This window comes from Heterodontus francisci, chromosome 9 (genome assembly GCF_036365525.1).
Source record: "Heterodontus francisci isolate sHetFra1 chromosome 9, sHetFra1.hap1, whole genome shotgun sequence".
Lineage (NCBI taxonomy): Eukaryota > Metazoa > Chordata > Chondrichthyes > Heterodontiformes > Heterodontidae > Heterodontus > Heterodontus francisci.
In genome coordinates, this window is record NC_090379.1 from 114203690 (window position 1) to 114226099 (window position 22410).

Sequence of the window (22410 nt, forward strand, 5' to 3'; positions counted from 1 at the left end):
CAAAGTTCCAGCATTCGTCCTCTGTTTGTGCTGAGTGAGCTGAGCTCCCCCAAGCAGCAGTTGAAGTCCTGCACTTGGCCTCAGTGCCCCTATGCCAGGGAGAGAAAAAAGTGCCTGTGTATGGGCATTGGGTGAAGATAGTTATCTAGGCACACCAGTTACACAGGTACTGATTTATCCCTCCACCGCCTAGAGATGCTGAGGCCAATTTTAATGTCACTACAACAACAAAGATTTGCATTTATATTGTGTCTTTAACTTGGGTACTTCAGAGGGGCATTATCAAACAAAATTTGACACCGAGCTGCACAGGCAGGTGACCAAAAGCTTGGTAAAAGTGGTAGGTTTTAAAGAGCATCTTAAAGGATGAAAGAGGTAGAGGGGTTTTCCAGATCTTGGGACCTAGACAAGAACAGTCAGCAGCGGTGAAGCAAAGGAAATTGGGGATGTAGGAGAGACTGGAATTTGGAGGAACATGGAGATCTTGGAGAGTTGTAGGGCTGGAGGAGATTATAGAGATAGGAAGGGGGCAAGGCCACGGAGAGATTTGAAAACAAGGATGAGAATGTTAAAATTGAGCTGTTGCCAGACCAAGAGCCATTGTAGGTAAGTGAACACAGGGATGATGAGTGAATGGGATTTGATAAGAGTTCGGGTGTGGGCAATGGGGTTTTGGGAGAGCTCAATTTTGCAGAAGGTGCCAGGTGGGAGACTGGCCAAGAGAGCATTGAAATACACAAGCACTAGGAGCAGGCATAGGCCATTCGGCCCCTCGAGTCTGCTCTACCATTTGATAAGATCATGACTGATCTGATTGTGGCTGCAATTCCACTTTCCTATCTGCAACCCCCCCCCACCACCAATAACCCTTGACTCCCTTGTCAGTCAAAATTCTTAGCCTTGAATATATTCAATGACCCAGCCTCCACTGCTGTCTGGGGAGTTTGATTTGGGGTAGGCTGGTCTGTGTTGCTCAGTTATATCCCATCTACATCAAAGGTATCAGGCATCAAAAGTTAGCCGTCTTGACCAGTGCACTTTTATTTTGGTAATGAGTAGGTAATGTGGGAGTGGGTTAATTGAGTTGGATTGAAACTGAGAGGGAGGGTGAGAAAGGGGAGGCGAGAGTGAGTTATCACCTTGGCTGTTGAGATTTTTTTCTTACCCTGTGCTGTGCACGGCACAGATTGGCTCCGCTCATCTCCATGTGAGGTTGGAACTCCAGCTGGTATTCAGAGGGTTCTTCCAATCTTTGGCAGGTTTGAAATTGAAAAGAAGCTGAAGGCAGCAAAGAAGAAAGAAAAGAAAGAGAAGAAAAAGAAGATGGAGGAAGAACGAGAGAAGAAGATGCAGCAGATTCAGGAGTCTCAGGTATCCTGTTTTAGTCTTGTCTACCTTGAGGGTGTTCTTCCTGCCAATCTCCGTGCAGTACACTGCAAAATGAGGCTGGAGGCCCCACCCTAAGTCTTTGTGTTCACTGTGATCTGGTCTCCGGCTCAGCGCTGTTCAAAGACTCAGTTGTCAATGTTAAACCCTCCTTTAAGTGATAGAGGCTTATGTTTCCACAAAAGTGTCACCCTCTTCCGCTGCCTCCCTATAACTGTTACTAGATTGTGCTTGTTACACCTTTGTTCTGGTGCATGATGTGTTTTAAGAATATTGCTGAATGCTTGGGTATTTGTTGGGATGCAGTTTCATTGCAGCTCAGTCCAAGTGGTCATTATCCATGTGTGAATGAGTACAGTGAGGGCTTTTTCTTTAGTGGCAGATCATGGCATATTTTAAAAATAATATACTTGGGATATGGATATCGTCAGCATTCATTGCCCAATTCTAGTTGCCCTTGAGAAGATGGTGGTGAGCTGCCACCTTAAGCCTCTACTGTCCGTATGGTGTACGGAGTTATAGGATTTTGACCCAGCCACAGTCAAGGAACGGCAACGCATTTCGAAGTCAGGGTGGTGTGAGATTCGGAGGTAGTGGTGTTCCCATCCGTTCTTCTAGGTGGTAGAGGTCACAGATTTGGAAGGTGCTGTCGAAGGAACTTTGGTGAGTTGCTCGACTGCATCTTGCAAATGGTACACTCTGCAACCACTGTGCACTGGTGGCTATGGGAGTGAATGGGGTGCCAATCAAGCAGACTGCTTTTCCTAGTTGGTGTCGAGCTGCTTGAGTTTTGAGCTGCACCCATCTAGTCAAGTGAAGAGTATTCCATCACACTGCTAACTGTATCTTCTAGGTGGTAGGTTGTCCTTCCCTCATTTACCATGCACCCACCCACATATTGGCAGACAGTGGAATCGGGCAGAGGACAATTGTTGAATGTGCCCCCAAGTTTCTGCCCCCAGACCTGCTGACCAAGGTGACTTGGCCTTGTCTGATGCTTGTTGTGGCACTTGGAGCCTCCTGTCGGACTGAGTTGGTGCAAGCGAGATGAACTGCTTCAACTGCCCCTAATGACTGCCCTGAACCATGTGGGTCAGGAAGCCCTAGGCTCAGTCCTCTGTGATCTTAGCTGGGTGCTAAGATGTTGACCAACACTGGCCTCAGTGTCTGGCAAAAGGAAGGAGGCAAGTTAACACAGCTTACCTGCCTCTGCTGCTGCAGCCTGCATGCCTTCATGGTACAGCAGGCTGCCATTACTACCCAGTCTCAAATCGTGGGTGGGCACTAGGGCGAGGGCCTGAGGAGTGGTAGGCACCTTTGGGACTGTCCTCCAGGTGGGAGGCAGTGCCTTTAGGGTAAAAGCAGCCAAAGAAAGGGCTATTGTAATTTAAAGATCCGAGAATTATTCTTAAGGACGGTGAGCTGCTAAGGATTTGTAACTGGGTCGTAGTCTGTCGAAGTGACTAAAATGGCATGAGTACATCACATGGACCAGGCTGAAGTGTTTTTGTCACTTCAGGTGATGTCGCACAACAAAGAGCGGCGATCAAGAAGGGACGAGAAACAGGACAAAAAGTCTCAGGCTATGGAGGAGCTGAAAGCTGAACGAGAGAAAAAGAAAAACAAAACAGGTGAGAAATGGAGTGGTCACAGGTGAGTGGGCTGATAGTCCAGGATGAGAAATGGAGTGATCACAGGTGAGTGGGCTGATAGTCCAGGATGAGAAATGGAGTGATCACAGGTGAGTGGGCTGATAGTCCAGGATGAGAAATGGAGTGATCACAGGTGAGTGGGCTGATAGTCCAGGATGAGAAATGGAGTGATCACAGGTGAGTGGGCTGATAGTCCAGGATGAGAAATGGAGTGATCACAGGTGAGTGGGCTGATAGTCCAGGATGAGAAATGGAGTGATCACAGGTGAGTGGGCTGATAGTCCAGGATGAGAAATGGAGTGGTCACAGGTGAGCGGGCTGATAGTCCAGGATGAGAAATGGAGTGGTTACAGGTGAGTAGGCTGATAGTCCAGGATGAGAAATGGAGTGATCACAGGTGAGCGGGCTGATAGTCCAGGATGAGAAATGGAGTGATCACAGGTGAGCGGGCTGATAGTCCAGGATGAGAAATGGAGTGGTTACAGGTGAGTAGGCTGATAGTCCAGGATGAGAAATGGAGTGGTTACAGGTGAGCAGGCTGATAGTCCAGGATGAGAAATGGAGTGGTTACAGGTGAGCGGGCTGATAGTCCAGGATGAGAAATGGAGTGATCACAGGTGAGTGGGCTGATAGTCCAGGATGAGAAATGGAGTGGTTACAGGTGAGCAGGCTGATAGTCCAGGATGAGAAATGGAGTGATCACAGGTGAGCGGGCTGATAGTCCAGGATGAGAAATGGAGTGGTTACAGGTGAGCGGGCTGATAGTCCAGGATGAGAAATGGAGTGATCACAGGTGAGTGGGCTGATAGTCCAGGATGAGAAATGGAGTGATCACAGGTGAGTGGGCTGATAGTCCAGGATGAGAAATGGAGTGGTTACAGGTGAGTGGGCCAATAGTTCAGGATGAGAAATGGAGTGGTTACAGGTGAGTGGGCTGATAGTCCAGGTAGGCAAAAGAGGAGGATGGGACAGCCGCTTCAGTGGGCCTGTTAGAGAATGTTGAGAGGCACAGAGGATAGATATGGACATATCCTGAGGCCCTCAAGCGAAGTACTCAAGAGTGGAGAAAAAAAAGTTTCCCGCCGGAGAGGAAGCTGCTCTTCATTAAGCTAGTGCATGGAAATGATGAGTCTGGAGATTGATCGGTCTTGTTTCTTTCAGCTGAACTGTTAGCCAGGAAACAGCCTCTAAAAGCCAGCGAGGTTTATTCTGACGATGAAGAGGAAGAGGAGGAGGAGCAGTCTAGTGTAAAGAGTGATCGGTCGTCTAGGTCTTCATCTTCTGATGAAGAGGAAGAGTAAGTTCTTAATGTGACTGTAACCTGTCTACAATGAACACCTTTGGGTAACTAGGATCTTAACCAGAGTTATTGTAGGTCATTACATTCTATTCAACACAAGTGGCCTTTAGGGCAGGTTTCACTGCTTGGTAATGAAGTTGAACAGTGGATGGAATGAACATTGCCCCTTTGCCTGAAAAGACATGTAAATCGCTGATCAGCAATGAAGCAGGTGCCAGTAATGTGATCCAGCAAGATCTAGTGATAAATAGCTCAACAGTTGTGTACCAGATATGTTCAAATCTGCAGCCCTTGGGTTGAGGGAGTGAACGTGTGCCGGGGTGGTGGTTGAGAGAGTTGGTGAATGTTTTGCTAGGGACAGAAGTATCAGAAGTTGAAATGATGAAGTGGTTGAGAAAATCATCAGTTGCAGAGGTTTTGTGATGAATGAATGGCCATGGGATGGGCAGTTAGGAGTTTGAAAGTTGCAAAGGACTTGCAGGAGAGATATTTTTCAGGATAGATGGGGTGGGGGTTGTGTGATATTGGTCATTGAAGATGGCCTTGTCGATTACCAAGGCCACGGGAGATGAAGTGGTCCAGAGGCTGAACACTAATATGGATGGGAGAGTTTTTATGGAGGGCGAAGATTAGGGAGATGGGAGGACAGTGAATTCAGAGGAGGGGGCCGGGAAGCTGAGTTGGAATTTGAAATAATTAAGGATGGGTTGCCGCTCAATGATGGAAGAAAAGAGTGAGGATATCTTGGTGTTGGATCTGATAATGAGAATTGACAAGTGGAGCATTTTAAGGTTCTCTAAGAAGGTGCCAGAGGAGCAGGGGATGAGACCACGGTTTGAATTGATGGTGAGGGCCACTGTGGTGGTTTGGGTGGGGCAGGTGATGGAATATATTGGCAGGTAAAGGCCATGGTTAGCCAGACTTCGCTTCAACGCATCAGCAGTAAGGCTGTGGATTGTAAGAGCGTAATTTGCAAGGAATGCACACTTGTTGATCTTCCAGCGAAGTCCAAGGAGGAAATAAGAAGGATGGGAAAGAGGTTGTTGAAGGTAGCATTCAGCTGTTGCACTGGGTGGGAATGATGGAGGAGGATCTAGCAGGTAGGCTGTTCAGAGAATGTGAGAGGAGGGCACATATTAGTTGGTAGTAAACGAGCTGCCCGCTTTTGGCATTTGCACAGTTAATTAGGTGGTTAGTTAGAATGGGTAATTACTGTCAGCAGGGATGAGGGAATTTAGCTACTAGGTTAGGTTAGAGAAGCTGGGGTTGTTCTCCATGGAGCAAAGGGGGGCAATCAGAGAGATGTACAAGATTATGACAAGTTTAGATAAAGTAGACAAAGGAAAGCTATTCCCATTAGCTGATGGGACTAGGGGGCCCAAATTTAAGGTTCTGGGCAAGAGATATTGGGAGACGTGAGGAAGAACCTTTTTATGCAGTGAGTGGTAAGGACCTGGAACTTGCTGCCTTCATGACAGTGTTGGAAGTGAGATGTCAATGATTTCAAAAGCAAATTGGATGCGCACTTGTGGGAACTAAGTTTGCAGGGTTATGGGGATAGAGTAGGTGAGTGGGACTGACTGACTTGCTCTATGGAGAGCTGGCATGGACTAGATGGGCCGAATGGCTGCCTTCTGTGCCATTGTGACTGAGAGGATACCTGTGCTCTTAGCGAAAAAGGAGTCAAGCCTGTGATGGCAGCAGGAGAGCAGGAGGAATGAACCCTGGTGATGTTCCTACGATTTTGTGCCCACGTTGGAGAAGTAGTGGTGTGGCTTTCATTAATCTTTTAGATTTATATGCTGTAAGTAGGCAGTATGTGCCAGGACAGTTTTGATCCAGAAGAGGTTCGAAGCTGAACCTGATTCTGTCCTTGCCACACGCATTTAGTGGATTCATGGATAACATTTGGGAGCATGAAAGCTGGCTGATATTCCCATAATTGGAGATGTGTTGAAATGCTTGCTGTCTAGTGCTCATAACAGGAATTCAGTTCATCGTCATTGAGATTAACTTTGTTTGTATTTGGGCAGAAAGGAGGAAGTTCCTGCCAAGTCACTGCCAGTCACTTTACCAGAGGAACTCAACAAAATCAGACTTTCACGATATAAACTGGAGCGATGGTGTCACATGCCCTTCTTTTCCAAAACAGCAGTTGGTTGCTTTGTCCGCATTGGCATTGGGAACAGCAATGGGAAGCCGGTGTACAGGGTAAGTATGGAGTTGTGGCTATCGGTGTATTGGATCAGTGCGGCGCTGTGACTGTCGAGGTTTAGGGTCAGTGCAGCGCTGTGACTGTCGAGGTTTAGGGTCAGTGCGGCGCTGTGACTGTCGAGGTTTAGGGTCAGTGCGGCGCTGTGACTGTCGAGGTTTAGGGTCAGTGCGGCGCTGTGACTGTCGAGGTTTAGGGTCAGTGCAGCGCTGTGACTGTCGAGGTTTAGGGTCAGTGCGGCGCTGTGACTGTCGAGGTTTAGGGTCAGTGCGGCGCTGTGACTGTCGAGGTTCAGGGTCAGTGCGGCGCTGTGACTGTTGAGGTTCAGGGTCAGTGCGGCGCTGTGACTGTCGAGGTTTAGGGTCAGTGCGGCGCTGTGACTGTCGAGGTTTAGGGTCAGTGCGGCGCTGTGACTGTCGAGGTTTAGGGTCAGGGCGGCGCTGTGACTGTCGAGGTTTAGGGTCAGTGCGGCGCTGTGACTGTCGAGGTTCAGGGTCAGTGCGGCGCTGTGACCGTCTAGGTTCAGGGTCAGTGCGGCGCTGTGACCGTCGAGGTTTAGGGTCAGTGCGGCGCTGTGACCGTCGAGGTTTAGGGTCAGTGCGGCGCTGTGATTGTTGAGGTTCAGGGTCAGTGCGGCGCTGTGACTGTCGAGGTTTAGGGTCAGTGCGGCGCTGTGACTGTCGAGGTTTAGGGTCAGTGCGGCGCTGTGACCGTCGAGGTTTAAGATCCTCCTATAAAAGGGCTCTTTTGTGCGCTACTTTCTGCAGCTCATTTTATCTAGTTGAATGATGGAATGATCTGCGGACCTTAACAAGAAGAAGTACTGCTTTATGCACTTAATTTGATGATTTCTCTTCCTGTGTCGAGTATGCTCTCCTATCTTTTTAGAAAGTGGACTGAAAGGCCTGTGAGACAAGACCGATGGCAAATTAGCAAATTATTGAATTTTTTACCTGCTACATTTCTGAACGGAGTACAGTTTTCCCAACAAGATCCAATTTATTCCCTATGCTCCTCATATCATAAAACATACTCAAGTGCACAGCCCTGCACCTCTGTCAGTATCTACACTCGTGAGTTAGCAATTTCTGAACCAGTTTTCACTAACTTTTCTCTTGGGGTTTCAAAACTGAAGAACTCACTTCTAGTGTTCCCTTTTGGCTTTTAAGACCCAAGCTTGGCATTGGCTAAGCTCATCTCTTCCACCATTGTCAACCTTGGTGTCCTGCGCTGCAGGAGTTCAGTCCTACCATTACGTGTCTCAGTGCCACTGAAGTACTATTCATCATGAGTGGCCGGTGATTCCAAATGTGTGTCTCTGCTTCCAGGTCGCAGAGATCACTGGTGTTGTAGAAACTGGAAAGGTGTACCAATTGGGCAGTTCAAGGACAAACAAAGGCCTGCAGTTACGGTAGGTACCAGAGAATGAAAAGAGTCAAAGCTAAGGTTCCCAGAGCATTGAGCGGTAGTTGGCCACTTGTCTAATACAGTCCCTGCATCATTGGTGTTACAGGATTTAATGAAATGTCGTTTGGTCAGCAGCAATTAAATCATGCGATTGCAATGGAGCTCTGCTTTCAAAAACATGTAGCATATAAGAAGGCTGTGAATTGAGCTGAAATCAAACAAATTTGCTGAAAATACTCAGGGCAGTCATCTGTGGAGAGAGAAATCATTAACGTTTCAGGTTAATAAACTTTCATCTGAACTGGGTGAATTAGAAGTGGGCAGTTTATGCGGAAGACAGAGGCAGGGAGAAATGGGAGAGGAGGAAAGAGCAAAGGAGGAAGGTCTGTGATACAGTGAAGAGCAGGAGTGGTTAAATGATGATGCTAGGTAAAAGGGGGTAATAATGAGAAAGTATCGAAACAATAGATGGGTCTAGAGGAGGTGTAAATGGCAACAGGACCATTACCAGCATTTGCATAGATACAAATCACCAAGCTTATGATCTGTAATATTGAGCCCAACCCTTAGTTTACAGTCAGTGAAAAGGAGAAAAATGCCCCTCTCCATCCCTGCCAAGCACATTTTATTCTGCCAGCTTCTTCCTTTGTCTCTGCTGAATTTACTCTCCTGAAATCAATAGCTGCTGTTGGAGTGTGGTTCGATAGGTAGAACCAACCCTCTGATCCTGTACTGGAATAAACGCTCTTCACATGTCAGCCAAAATGGTGATTGAAATATGTTTGGCATTGCAGCCTAATTGGACCCTATCCTTACCAGAAGCAGGCACAGATTCTTTTCAAAAGCAATGCTTTTCTCTCCACAGATGCTCTCTGACCTGCTGAGTGTTTCCAGCATTTTCCGTTTTTGTTTCAGATTCTTTCTAGCTGGGATTAAGGGATGATGTAATTGAGCTAAGATATTAAAGAATTTGGTAGGGTAGATGGAGGGAAATTATCTCTTCTGGCAATCACAGTGGTTGGACGCACGGACCCTGGATGGGTTCCACCCCCTCCCCCATCCGCAACCCATCTACGTCCAGGGCCGTGAAGCTAATGTAATGCCTCTGCTGCCTGACATCAAAGAACTGAGCACATCCCAAAGTCTGATCTTGGGGGCTTGCTAGTCCTTCTGGTTTCTGTTCTACAGCTACAGTACCTTCCCTCAGCGTATTGGGGAACTGAAGATGTGTTACGCTGTGAGATGTAAACAGTTCCATTATTTCCCAGATTAACTGCAAGCAGCAGTGAAGTTGCAAGTTTTATTTTCCCTCCTTCGATAATGGCAGATGATTTTTTTTTTTGCAGACATGGCTCAGATGAACGGGTGTTTCGACTCGAGTTTGTGTCAAACCAGGAGTTCACAGAAACAGAGTTCATGAAATGGAGGGAGACGGTGAGTTCTGTCATGGAGTGGGGTTTGACAGTTTTGGTTTTGTGAATCTAAAATTGAGTGTGCTGGCAATGTTGGTGAGCTGCAAGGCCGATGCCTTAACACAACGACCATATTCTCTGGTACTTGAAGGATCTACGTGCAAAATATGAATGGCTCAAACAGAATTGGGGTCCCTGTTCCGAATGTTGTGGAAAGCCCGCAGGGTAATTGCTGCGAATGGGCTTCAGCCCTGCTCTTGGCTAAAGCAGTGAAAGAGGGATGGGGGTGTGTGGCCCCAGGGCCTTGCGTGGGCATTGAGCCATTAGTCTCGTTGAGATAGCTTAACGTGTTTCCTATTGTTACAGATAATGATGGGAGGGATGCAGTTACCAACCATGGATGAAGTTAACAAGAAGGAACAGCAGATCAAACAGGCGCTGGAATATAAATTCAACGACCGTGACATCGAAGAGGTATGTGACTCAAGAGCCAACCAGTCGGGTAAAGTCGCTAAATGTCCTTTTTCTATCCCTATTGTCAGTTAGGTAGTTGGTTTTGTGGTTAAATGTATTCCACTCAGGTGAAATTCAGACTTTGTCCTTTATCCCCATCAAGGAGAGGGAGTGTCACTTAATGATTCCTGCGTCACTGTTAGCAAGATATGGAGCAGAGTAAGGACTCAACACCAGAGTGCACTGCCAGCCTTGTGTCTGATCATGTTCCATATTCCACACCAAACATTCTTTACCTCTAAGATTGCAAACCTAATGCCAGAGTAGGGGCATTTTCATGCTGTGGATCCACCCATGGTTCATTTCGCATTGGTCCCATCCAGCCAGTAGGCAGAGGAGAGTGTCACCCTGTCAATCTGCGCTCGATTTAACTCTTGATTCCAAAGGTGACTGACCAGTGTTTAATGCATGGCCCAGTCTGTTCTTCAGTTGGGGGAGATTGTTTCATAATTCTTTAAATGATCCATTTTCTTTGCAAGCTACCTCCAGTAAAATACATGAGTGATGCATATATAAAGTGGCTACTGTAAAATTCAGTAAATTACTTGAATACATTTTAAAACCTAGAGAGAGCAAATGGCAGTCAGATTAAAATGTTATTGGATCCAACACTTCAATCTGTGGTAACTAACTAGCTTAGACCAGGGTTTGAACCTGGAACTTCCCTGGTGTCTGTGCCTCAGTACCAATATAGGTACCAAATTTACTTACAAATGTGTTGTGGGGAACTGGGTATTTTATAAGACCATTTGGACAGTGGAGATTCAGGCAGTATTGCACAAAGTCACCTCCCTCAGGTACAGTGCTGTCGAAGTACTAAAGTACTAGGCTACTACGAAGCCTACTCCTAAAACTGAAAGTAGCTAGACACTTGATGGGGCTACCAAAGCTGCGAGTAATTGTCATGTTCTTGCCCTTGTTGAACAATTCTGTCCTGTTCTTGCAGATTGTGAAGGAAAAAGACCGATTCAGGAAAGCACCTTCCAATTATGCTATGAAAAAGACTCAGCTCATGAAAGAAAAGGTGAGTGGCACTATGTATATATGGATGAGCGTGTGTTACTTTTTGCACATGGTGTGTCACTCAGTTCGAGTGGGGTTTGGGGGTGCAGGGATAATTGGGATCGGGGCAAAGGGTGAGAGCAGGAGGACTAAGTGAGGTGACATGAGGATGGATGAGAAGAGGAGAAGGTTGGGCAAAATGGAGGGGCAGAGTAGAGATGAGCAGGGGAAATGTCACTTTAAGGGGGTATCGAGCAAAAGAGTCCAGCATCTGAGGTGGTACTAGAGCTAAAGTCTTCGGTTTGGGATGCAAGCTGGCCAAGGCTAATAAGGTCAGAGTGCAAGTGTAGACAGTTTTTAAAAAAAACTTTCAGTGGAGTTTGGGTAGCTGTAAAATTGAGCAAGGATTGGAAGTTAAGGGACAGAAAAGATCAGCAGGGCTTCCAAGATTAGAAGCCGGGGCTAATTAGACCGGGTGCACAAATGTAATTCGGTCTTAATTTTAAAGTCATGCATTGTGACATTTATATTTTTATATAGTCCCATTACAAATTCCTGTTTATTTTCATTATAAATGTCTGTGTCCCTCCCAATGTATTAAATTTAAAAGCCTCATCTTGGAATCCCTAAACAGCCTCAACCCATCCCATCCCTGCACCCTTCTCTAACCTTGCCTCTCTTCCCACACACTTTGGTCTCCTGACACGGCACTGCCCTTAATTTCATTCTTTGGCTCTCCCTCCCTAGCGGTGATAGTGCGAGCCAGGGGGCAGCCAGGAAGGTAAGTTTCACTATAAAGTACTTATCTGGCGATTCGGCAACTGAGGGGGTGATAGAGAGCAGTTATAGGGAAGTAATGACACCTAAGTCACAGGATAAAGGTAGCTGGGTGACCGTCAGGGGAGGGAAAGGGAATAGGCGCACAGTGCAGGGATCCCCTGTGGCCGTTCCCCTCAATAATAAGTATACCGTTTTGGATACGGTTGGGGGGGACGAACTACCAGGGGAAAGCCACAGCGGCCAGGTCTGCGGCTCTGAAGGGAAGGAGGGAGAATAGGAGAGCGATAGTGATAGGAGATTCAATGGTTAGAGGAACAGACAGGAGATTCTGTGGTCGCGAACGAAACTTCCGGATGGTATGTTGCCTCCCGGGTGCCAGGGTCAGGGATGTCTCGGATCGAGTCCACAGGATTCTTAAGGGGGAGGGGGAGCAGCCAGAAGTCGTGGTACACATCGGTACCAATGACAAAGCTAGGAAAAGGGATGAGGACCTGAAAAGCGAATATAGGGAGTTAGGTTGGAAGCTAAAAGGCAGGACGAGCGGAATAGTAATCTCAGGATTGATACCGGTGCCACGTGCTAGTGAGGCTAGAAACAGAGAGCGAGTGCAGCTGAACACGTGGCTACAGAGCTGGTGTAGGAGGGAGGGCTTCAGATATGTGGATCATTGGGATACCTTCTGGGGAAGGTGGGACCTGTACAAGAAGGACGGGTTGCATCTGAACTGGAGGGGCACCAATATCCTGGGCGGTAGGTTTGCTAGAGCTCTTCGGGAGAGTTTAAACTAGTTTGGCAGGGGGATGGGAACCGGAGCTACGGAACAGTGGCTGGGGTAGCTGTTGAACAGGCAGATACGGCGTGCAGAGAGTCTGTGAGGAAGGTTAGACAGTTGACAGGGCAAAGTTGCAGCCAGTATGATGGGTTGAAGTGTGTCTATTTTAACGCAAGAAGTGTCAGGAATAAGGGTGATGAACTTAGAGCATGGATCAGTACTTGGAGCTACGATGTTGTGGCCATTACAGAGACGTGGATATCACAGGGGCAGGAATGGATGTTGGATGTTCCGGGGTTTAGATATTTCAAAAGGAATAGGGAGGGAGGTAAAAGAGGTGGGGGAGTGGCATTGTTAATCAGGGATAGTATCACAGCTGCAGAAAGGGAGGTCGTCGAGGAGGGTTTGTCTACTGAGTCATTATGGGTGGAAGTCAGAAACAGGAAAGGAGCAGTCACTTTATTGGGAGTTTTCTATAGACCCCTCAATAGCAACAGAGATATGGAGGAACAGATTGGGAGGCAGATTTTGGAAAGGTGCAGAAGTAACAGGGTTGTTGTCATGGGTGACTTCAACTTCCCTAATATTGATTGGAACCTCCTTAGTGCAAATAGTTTGGAAGGAGCAGTTTTTATCAGGTGTGTCCAGGAAGGTTTCCTGACTCAATATGTAGATAGGCCGACTAGAGGGGAGACTATGTTGGACTTGGTGCTTGGCAACGAACCAGGCCAAGTGGCAGATCTCTCGGTGGGAGAGCATTTCGGTGATAGTGACCACAACTCCCTGACGTTGACTATAGTCATGGAGAGGGACAGGAGCAGACGGGATGGGAAAATATTTAATTGGGGGAGGGGGGATTACAATGCTATTGGGCAGGAACTGGGGAGCATAAATTGGGAACAGATGTTCTCAGGGAAATGCACGACAGAAATGTGGAGGTTGTTTAGGGAGCACTTGCTGCGACTGCTGGATAGGTTTGTCCCGATGAGGCAAGGAAAGGATGGTAGGGTGAAGGAACCTTGGATGACGAGATGTGGAACAGCTAGTCAAGAGGAAGAAGGAAGCTTACTTAAGGTTGAGGAAGCAAGGATCAGACAGGGCTCTAGAGGGTTACAAGGTAGCCAGGAAGGAACTGAAGAATGGACTTAGGAGAGCTAGAAGGGGACGTGAAAAAGTCTTGACGGGTAGGATTAAGGAAAATCCCAAGGCATTCTATACTTATGTGATGAACAAGAGGATGGCCAGAGTGAGGGTAGGGCCGACCAGGGATAGTGGAGGGAACTTGTGCCTGGAGTCGGAGGAGGTAGGGGAGGTCCTAAATGAATACTTTGCTTCAGTATTCACTAGTGAGAGGGACCTGCTAGTTTGTGAGGACAGCGTGGAACAGGCTGATATGCTCAAACAGGTTGAGGTTAAGAGGGAGGATGTGCTGGAAATTTTGAAAGACATGAGGATAGATAAGTCCCCGGGGCCAGACGGGATATACCCAAGGATATTATGGGAAGCGAGGGAAGAGATTGCCGCGCCTTTGGCGATGATCTTTGCGTCCTCACTGTCCACTGGTGTAGTACCAGATGATTGGAGGGTGGCAAATGTTATTCCCTTGTTCAAGAAAGGGAATAGGGATAACCCTCTGAATTATAGACCAGTCAGTCTTACGTCGGTAGTGGGCAAATTATTGGAGAGGATTCTGAGAGACAGGATTTTTGATTATTTGGAAAAGCATAGTTTGATTAGAGACAGTCAGCATGGCTTTGTGAGGGGCAGGTCATGCCTCACAAGCCTTATTGAATTCTTTGAAGATGTGACAAAACACATTGATGAAGGAAGAGCAGTGGATGTGGTGTATATGGATTTTAGCAAGGCGTTTGATAAGGTTCCCCATGGTAGGCTCATTCAGAAAGTAAGGAGGCATGGGATTCAGGGAAAGTTGGCTGTCTGGATACAAAATTGGCTGGCCCATAGAAGTCAGAGGGTGGTAGTAGATGGAAAGTATTCAGCATGGAGCTCGGTGACCAATGGTGTTCCACAAGGATCTGTTCTGGGACCTCTGCTCTTTGTGATTTTTATAAATGACTTGGATGAGGAAGTGGAAGGCTGAGTTAGCAAGTTTGCCGATGACACGAAGGTTGCTGGAGTTGTGGATAGTGTGGAAGGCAGTTGTAGGTTGCAACGGGACATTGACAGGTTGCAGAGCTGGGCTGAGAAGTGGCAGATAGAGTTCAACCTGGAAAAGTGTAAAGTGATTCATTTTGGAAGGTCGAATTTGAATGCGGAATACAGGCTTAAAGACAGGATTCTTGGTAGTGTGGAGGAACAGAGGGATCTTGGGGTCCACGTCCATAGATCCCTCAAAGTTGCCACCCAAGTTGATAGGGTTGTTAAGATGGCGTATGGTGTGTTGGCTTTCATTAACAGGGGGATTGAGTTTAAGAGCCGCGAGGTTATGCTGCAGCTCTATAAAGCCCTGGTTAGACCACACTTGGAATATTGTGTTCAGTTCTGGTTGCCACATTATAGGAAGGATGTGGAAGCTTTAGAGAGGGTGCACAGGAGATTTACCAGGATGCTGCCTGGACTGGAGGGCATGTCTTATGAAGAAAGGTTGAGGGTGCTAGGGCTTTTCTCATTGGAACGAAGAAGGATGAGAGGTGACTTGATAGAGGGGTACACAAGATGATGAGAGGCATAGATAGAGTGGATAGCCAGAGACTTTTTCCCAGGGTGGAAAGGGCTATCACGAGGGGGCATAATTTTAAGGTGATTGGAGGAAGGTTTCGGGGAGATGGCAGAGGGAGGTTCTTTACACAGAGAGTGGTGGGTGCGTGGAATGCACTGCCAGTGGTGGTAGTAGAAGCAGATTCATTAGGGACATTTAAGCGACTCTTGGATAGGTACATGGATGATAGTAGAATGAAGGGTAGGTAGTTAGTTTGATCTTAGAGTAGGTTAAAGGTTCGGCACAACATCGTGGGCCGAAGGGCCTGTACTGTGCTGTACTGTTCTATGTTCTAAACCATTCCGCCTCTCCATTTTTCTCTCATCCATTCAAAACCTTTTCAAAGCCCATCTTTCCGACCTGGCGTTTGATCAGCCCTCCTAATCTCTCATCCTCTGGCTTGCATTCCTGTTCTCCATGTACTTCCGTTTGTGCACTACCTCAGGACATTGAAGGCACTGTGTAAATGTAAGTTGTAATTTACTTTTCCAGCAGGACAGTGAAGTCTTTGTGATGACAGAGTACGTTGCTAGTGTAGTTTTGTGTACTAAAACTTGCACAATGACAGCCCCTGGCCGCCTTGCACTGTGGATGGCGAACTGTTTGTTTCTGCTGCAGGCTGTGAAATACTTAGTGAGGGCAATTAGCTTCGGTACTCCACACAAAATCTTGGCCTGGACATTGCGTTGGTAAACTAAGCTCTGTCTCTCAATTTGCACCACTTATCAGGTGGTTTGTGACAGAGTTGCTCTTCCTTTCTATGCACTACTTTGTTCAGTGCCACAGTTCGTCAATACTGTTGCACCATTTCTGGGTAAGCTCGAAATAGTTGTTGCTTACAGGAAAACCACCAAAGAACCGCAGCCAGGCTTTCTCGAAGATGTTTATTAACCCTAAACTCCTGTCTCTGTCTTCCACTCTCTGCCCGAGATTGTGGCTTGTCATTTCTAAGGAGTCTAAACCTCTGGCGCAGATGTTCTACAAGCATACATATCTACCCAACTTTTGAGAGTACCTATCCACTGCCCCCGGGTTAGCTGCTCTTCCTTAACCAGCACTTTGTCTCGTTGATGAGGGGCTAGAGAAAGGGGCCTGTAGAAAAATAGTGGAAATCAAGTCTGAGATAAACTTGGCTGCATTGTGTTTTGTTGGCATTTTCAAATTTTTATTCTGATTTTGCAGAAAACAGGTTTTCTGTAATTTGCATGTAACAATGTTGATATGTTCAGATGTCTCAGCTATCTGGGAACTAGACTGAGGGGCAGGAGACTGGGCTGTTGAGATCAGGCCGAGGGGCAGGAGACTGGGCCGTTGAGATCAGGCCGAGGGGCAGGAGACTGGGCTGTTGAGATCAGGCCGAGGGGCCGGAGACTGGGCCGTTGAGATCAGGCCGAGGGGCAGGAGACTGGGCCGTTGAGATCAGGCCGAGGGGCAGGAGACTGGGCTATTCGAGTCTAACAAAGTATTTGTGTTGCACTGCTTTCCTTGGGAAAAACCTGTTGTAGACACTGTGCTCCTTATGGCAAGTTCAGAAGGGAGGCCTTTTCTCAGTATCCACTTTGTTGAAGGGGAAATCTTGTAATCCGCAATGATTTTAATAATCAAACATTTGTTGCAGAGAAAGTCAATAGAACTCAAGTCACGCTCAAGTGAAGATCAGGTCAGTGGTGCAGCAAAAAGTTCCCACTGATTAAGATCTGCACACGGCAGCAAGATAGAGTAGAAAGGAAGGACCTGTTTCCCCTAGCGGAGAGGTCAGTTACTGTGGGCACACAGATTTAAGGTGATTGGTAGAAGGATTAGAGGGGACATGAGGGTGGTGAGTGTCTGGAATTCACTGCCTGGATAGGTGGTGGAGGCAGAAACCCTCAACTCATTTAAAAGGTACCTGGACATGTACCTGAAAGTGCTGTAACCTGCAAGGCTATGGACCAGGTGATGGAAGGTGGGATTATATTGGGAAGGTAGTTTGTTTTTTAAGCCAGTGCTGACATGATGGGCTGAATGGCCTCCTTCTGTGCCATAACTTTTCTATGGTTCTATGGCAGAGAAAGTGTTGGGGTCCATCGGAGCTTGTTCAATCCCAGGAAGGGTTGCCAAATAGTAAAGAATTATTGATTGAGAACCAATATGTTTGTAATTTTTGTTGTTGTTCCTGTTCATTTCATTGCGGGGTACCTTTTAAATTTTTTGCACAGCTACACATGTATGTTATCTTAAACGGGGACAACTTGTGAGCGGCCTGCGTAATACCTTCCAGGTTGCTGTACATCCACGGATGTGCGTGCCCTAGAGGGAACTGAGCATTCCTTTTGTCAAAAAGAAAATTCATCTTGGAGCCCAGCGAGGGAGAAGGAACTAAAGCCAGGCTCTTGATTTTTCTAGATATTAAAGATATCAAAGGATATGGGGATAGTGTGGGAAAATGGCATTGAGGTAGATGATCAACCATGATCTAGTTGAATGGCAGAGCAGGCTCACTGGATCGAATGGCCTACTCCTGCTCCTAAGTGGCTGTGGTCACTGGGGAGGTCAGAGTTCATGGCCGTCGCTGCTATCAGCCCTCACATTGCGACACAGAAATGTCTTCAGGTTAGTTTCCTCAATTGATGCTGCCCTGAGAATATCTTTGTTGTTTAGATAGGGAAACTATCTCAGAACTGTCAATTCATGTTACAACTCCCTTTGTGAGTGTCTGTCTTTAATTTTGAGTGTAACAGTATACCAGTACCCATTATCTCCACTCTAGTAATACCGCATTCCCTCCTTTCCTTTTAAGGCTATGGCAGAAGAAGCAGGTGAGCCAGATAAAGCACGACAAATCCAGGAACAGCTGAATGAACTAGAAGAACGGGCAGAGGCCCTGGATAGACTTCGCACCAAAAACATCTCTGCCATCAGGTAAAGAAAGAAATTTGCATTTATGTAGAGCCTTTCAGTACCTCAGGATATCCTAAAGTGTGCATTTGTAATGTAGGAGATATGGCAGCCAATTTGCACACAGCAAGCTTCCACAAATACAAATTAAATAAATGACCAGATAATATGTTTATGTTGGTTGAGGGACAAATGCTGGCCAGGACGCTCGAAGAACACTCTTGTTCCTCTTCAAACAATGTCATGTGATCGCTTGCATCCACCTGAGAAGACAGACAGGGTCTTGGTTTAACATCTCATTGAATGACATCACTTTTGACAGTGCAGCACTCACTCTGTTACTGCTCTGGAGTGTCAGCCTGGATTATGTGCTCAAGCCTCTGGATTGGGACTTGAATCACAACCTTCAAACTCAGCGGGGAGAGTGCTGCCCACTGAGCCACAGTTGACACCTAAACTGCAATACTGGCTGTACCGGGAGGAAGTTATTTAGAAATAGAATGGGAGGCCTGGACCCAAACACTGTGAAGAGCTGAGACATACAGAACAAGTAGGGCCTTGGTTGCTTCCCTCACCTGTGCTGAGTTAGCTGATCTCCATGCTAGGTTACAGAAAGGATGAGTCAGTCAATGTTCTCAGTCCTGATAACTATCTAGTGGACCCTACTGGGAAGTCTGCGTGTAGACATCAGATAAGGACAGTATGGGGTTTGGCTGTGATACCCTCGTCCCCCGTTTAACCCGTCAGCAGTTGCTGCCTCGGGTACTGGTGTGTGAGCAAGACCCATGAAACCATACCCCAGCATCAGTCAATGTATTCACGATGAAAGGAGAATGTGTAAGTGTCAAGGATGCATTGGTTTTGATGAATAGTCTACACTCTTGTGCCCATTTTCTCCCATATTATAAATCCCTGTGCACATTTATAATGGAACTGTCTATGTAAATGGGTCACACTGATTACACTCTCCCACCCAGTGGTGGTGCTGTTGTATCACAGTTTTATCTAGAATCTTGTAGTGCAGGAGGCCATTCGGCCCATCATGCCTGTATTGGCACTGTTTAAAAAAAAAACTATACGGTTAGTTCCACTGCTCTTTCCCCATAGTCCTGCAAAGTTTCCTTTTCAAGTAGTTCTGCAATTCACTTCTGAAAGTTACTATTGAATCTGTTTCCACTACCCTTTCAGGCAATGTATTCCAAATCACAGCTTGCTGTGTTTATATTTTTAAAAAAATTCTCATCCCCCGCCCTGGTTCTTTTGCATCTCCCAGCACCTCAGTTTGTAATGCAGAGATGTTTCTGTGCTCCAACCAGCTCTGCTTAAATTGCTGTCAGTTTTGTCCAAGTAGTTGGTACACACTGCTGCCACTGTGCGTCAGTGGTGGAGGGAGTGAATGTTAAAGGTGGTGGATGGGGTGCCAATCAAGTGGGTTGCAGATTCCAGTGTTGTAGCTGTACTGGAACAGCTTGGCTAGGGAGCACAAATCTTCACTACTGCTAGGATGTTGTCAGGGCCCATAGCCTTTGCTGTATCCGGTGCGTTCAGCCATTTCTTTGATGTCACATTTTTCTTTTTCAAGACTGTCTTCATATTTTTATTTCCTCATCCTTTGAACCTCATTGTTAGTAAGTGTGAGGTAATGCGTTGGGTTGGGAAAACCATAATTATACTGTGAACAATAGACTTGGTGATGTAGAAGAGCGGAGGGATTTGCGGGTATGCGTTTACAGGACATTAAAAGTGCCTCCTCTGGTTAAAGTGGTGTTAAGGTCGCATCAGATCACCTATGATCTTCTTGAATGGCGGAGCAAGCTCAAGGGGCCAAATGGCCACCTCCTATTTCTTATGATCTTATGCTTTAGAGAAGGTCCAGAACAGGATGCTGTCTTCTCATGATTGGCAGATGCCTGAACCTGTTCTGCAGGCCAAGTGGTGATGTGCAAAGCCTGAGACGCCACGGGTTTAGGTTGCTGGGTCCAGATAAGCTTGCACCTGGTGGCAAAACCATCCTTCATTCCAACCAGAATTTGTAACCGGCCTTGACTGCGCAGCTTACAGAAGAGACAAGTATTGATTTGTTTTACAATGTCTCTGATCTTTTCTCCTAGCTACATAAACCAGAGGAACAGAGAGTGGAATATTGTAGAGTCTGAGAAGGCTTTGCTGGTAAGTGCTGTTGTGTAACTATTTGCTACTGATTCGAAAGCGTTCAGTTGAGATGCATTGAAGACAAGACAATCTCTGGTTCAATCCCCACTATGTGCTGAGATAGCTGATTTCTTATGGGCTCAAGTTGGCCTAAATGCCACTGGGTTGCGGTGAGAAAATTACCCTGGGTTGTTCCTCCTGACCACTTTCCAATGACATGCTATAATATCCTTCATAGTCAAAGGCTTGTTATTTGGACTCGGCTGTGAAGGATGGCTACTTGATTGAGGTACCAAAGGGCAATGACTACCCCAGGTACCTATACCCCAGCAACAGTTATCACTTTCAGCAGAGGAGGAGTGAAAATTGGGAAGGGCTGGGTTAAGTAAATTTTGCATAGAAATTGAATCCCGCTGTAACACATCAGCTTGAGATAGTGGGGGTTCACTAAGACACTCTAGTAAACATTCACACATAATAAGCTGGAATGGCTTAATTCATGTGAGCCCAGGAGTCATACCTAGGAGGGCATAGTAGTTTCATTGGACTTGTGACTGGTCAGTACCCTAGCATAGAGAACTGAGGGATGGTCAGCAGCTAAACCTTTGGTCAGGTAGGTTTTTCCTTTTTGTTGGTTCTTGCCACCTACTGCAGACCCAGTCTGTCAGCTATGTCCTTCAGGATCTGGCCAGCTCAGTCAGTAGCGATGCGACTGAGGTGGCTTTTGGTGATGAGCGTTGAAGCCCCCACCCAGAGTACATTCTGTGCCCTCGCTACCTTCAGTGCTTCTTCCAAGTGGTGTTCAACATGGAGGATTAATGATTCATCAGTTGAGGGAGGTAGGTGGTAATCAGGAGGCTTCCTTGCCCATATTTGACCTGACACCATGAGACTTCATCGGATCTGGAGTCAATGTTGAAGACTTCCAGGGCCAGTCCCTCCCCACTCTATACCATTGTGCTGCCACCTCTGGTGGGTGTGTTCTCCCGGTGGGACAAGTCATACCCAGAGGTGATGATGGAGGAGTCTGGGATATTGGCTGTTATGTATGATTCGGTGAGTAGGACTGTTTCAGGCTGTTGCATGACTCCTCTCTGGAACAGCTGTCCCATTTTTGGCACAAGCCCCCTGATAATGGGGAGTGCTTTGCAGGGTTGACTGGGCAGGGTGTGCCTTTGTTGTTTCTGGTGCCTAGGTGGATGCTGGGTGGTCCGTCCGGTTTTATTCTACTTCGACTTTTCTATGGAGGTTTTATAAACTGAGCGACTTGCTGGGCCATTTCAGAGGGCAGTTAAGCATCAGTCGCATTATTGTGGGGCTGGAGTCTTATGTAGGCCAGACTGGATAAGGACAGCAAATTTCCTTCCCTGAAGCACATTAGTGATGGTTTTTTTATGACAGTCTGGTTGTTACTGAAGTTAGCTTTTTATTCCAGATTTATTAATTTATTGAATTTAAATTCCACCAGTTGTTGTGGTGGGATTTGAACTCGTGACTCCAAAGCATTAGGCCAGGCTTCCGGATTAATGTCCAGTAACATTACCACTATGCTACCGTTTCCAGTTTGAGAGCTGGAGGGATCATAGGGCTGAAGAGGTTAAAGAGATAAAGGGGAGAGGCTATGGGGAGTTTTCTCATGAGGATGCGTACTAAATCTGAGGAGTTGGGGAATCAGGAACCAATGTAGGTCAGCAATGACAGGGGTGATGGGTGTGTGGGAGGAACCTGGTGTTGTGTAGGATTTGGGCAGTAGCAGAGTGATGAAGGAGGACTCCGAATGCCCAAGGCTGAGTTCTTGGAGTACTTTGCCTCATTGACTGAGGTTCCAGTGAGCATTCTTCCCAATGACTTGGTGCTGTGCAGAGGTGTTCTTGACACGCACTTTACAAATTTCTTGATGTTTGGCGTTGTAGAATCCATTTTGGGGGTGGGGGGATGGGGAATTGCTTTTGAAATGAGGTGGTGACTGTTTAATGGAGGGCAGTACGACTCTTACTTTTATTGTAATCTCTCCTCCTCTGCAGGCTGAGGTCCAGAGTGAAAGAACCAAGCAGATGGACCCCTTTACTAGGCGCCAGTGTCAACCCACCATCGTCTCCAATGTAAGGTCTTCCTGTGATGCTGTCAGCGGTCACGATTTACAATGCTGTCATTGTGCAGTTTTGCAGTGCTGTAAATGAGGTTGCATTTTACGACAATCCAGTAGTTTCATGGTTACTGATATAGC

The 22410-nt window shown here is 46.8% G+C and overlaps 1 protein-coding gene across 2 annotated transcripts in view; it reads left to right on the forward strand.

The window, feature by feature from the left end:
* rtf1 (RTF1 homolog, Paf1/RNA polymerase II complex component) overlaps positions 1–22410 on the forward strand; it is a 52238-nt gene that overhangs the window by 22514 nt on the left and 7314 nt on the right. For both annotated transcript variants that reach the window (XM_068039715.1, XM_068039716.1), the window contains exons 5-15: positions 1260–1371; positions 2906–3017; positions 4200–4335; positions 6372–6549; positions 7879–7961; positions 9304–9391; positions 9736–9843; positions 10829–10906; positions 17935–18056; positions 20144–20201; positions 22208–22285. In XM_068039715.1, the coding sequence (XP_067895816.1) occupies positions 1260–1371; positions 2906–3017; positions 4200–4335; positions 6372–6549; positions 7879–7961; positions 9304–9391; positions 9736–9843; positions 10829–10906; positions 17935–18056; positions 20144–20201; positions 22208–22285 (1153 nt within the window). The remainder of the gene's footprint in view (positions 1–1259; positions 1372–2905; positions 3018–4199; positions 4336–6371; positions 6550–7878; positions 7962–9303; positions 9392–9735; positions 9844–10828; positions 10907–17934; positions 18057–20143; positions 20202–22207; positions 22286–22410) is intronic.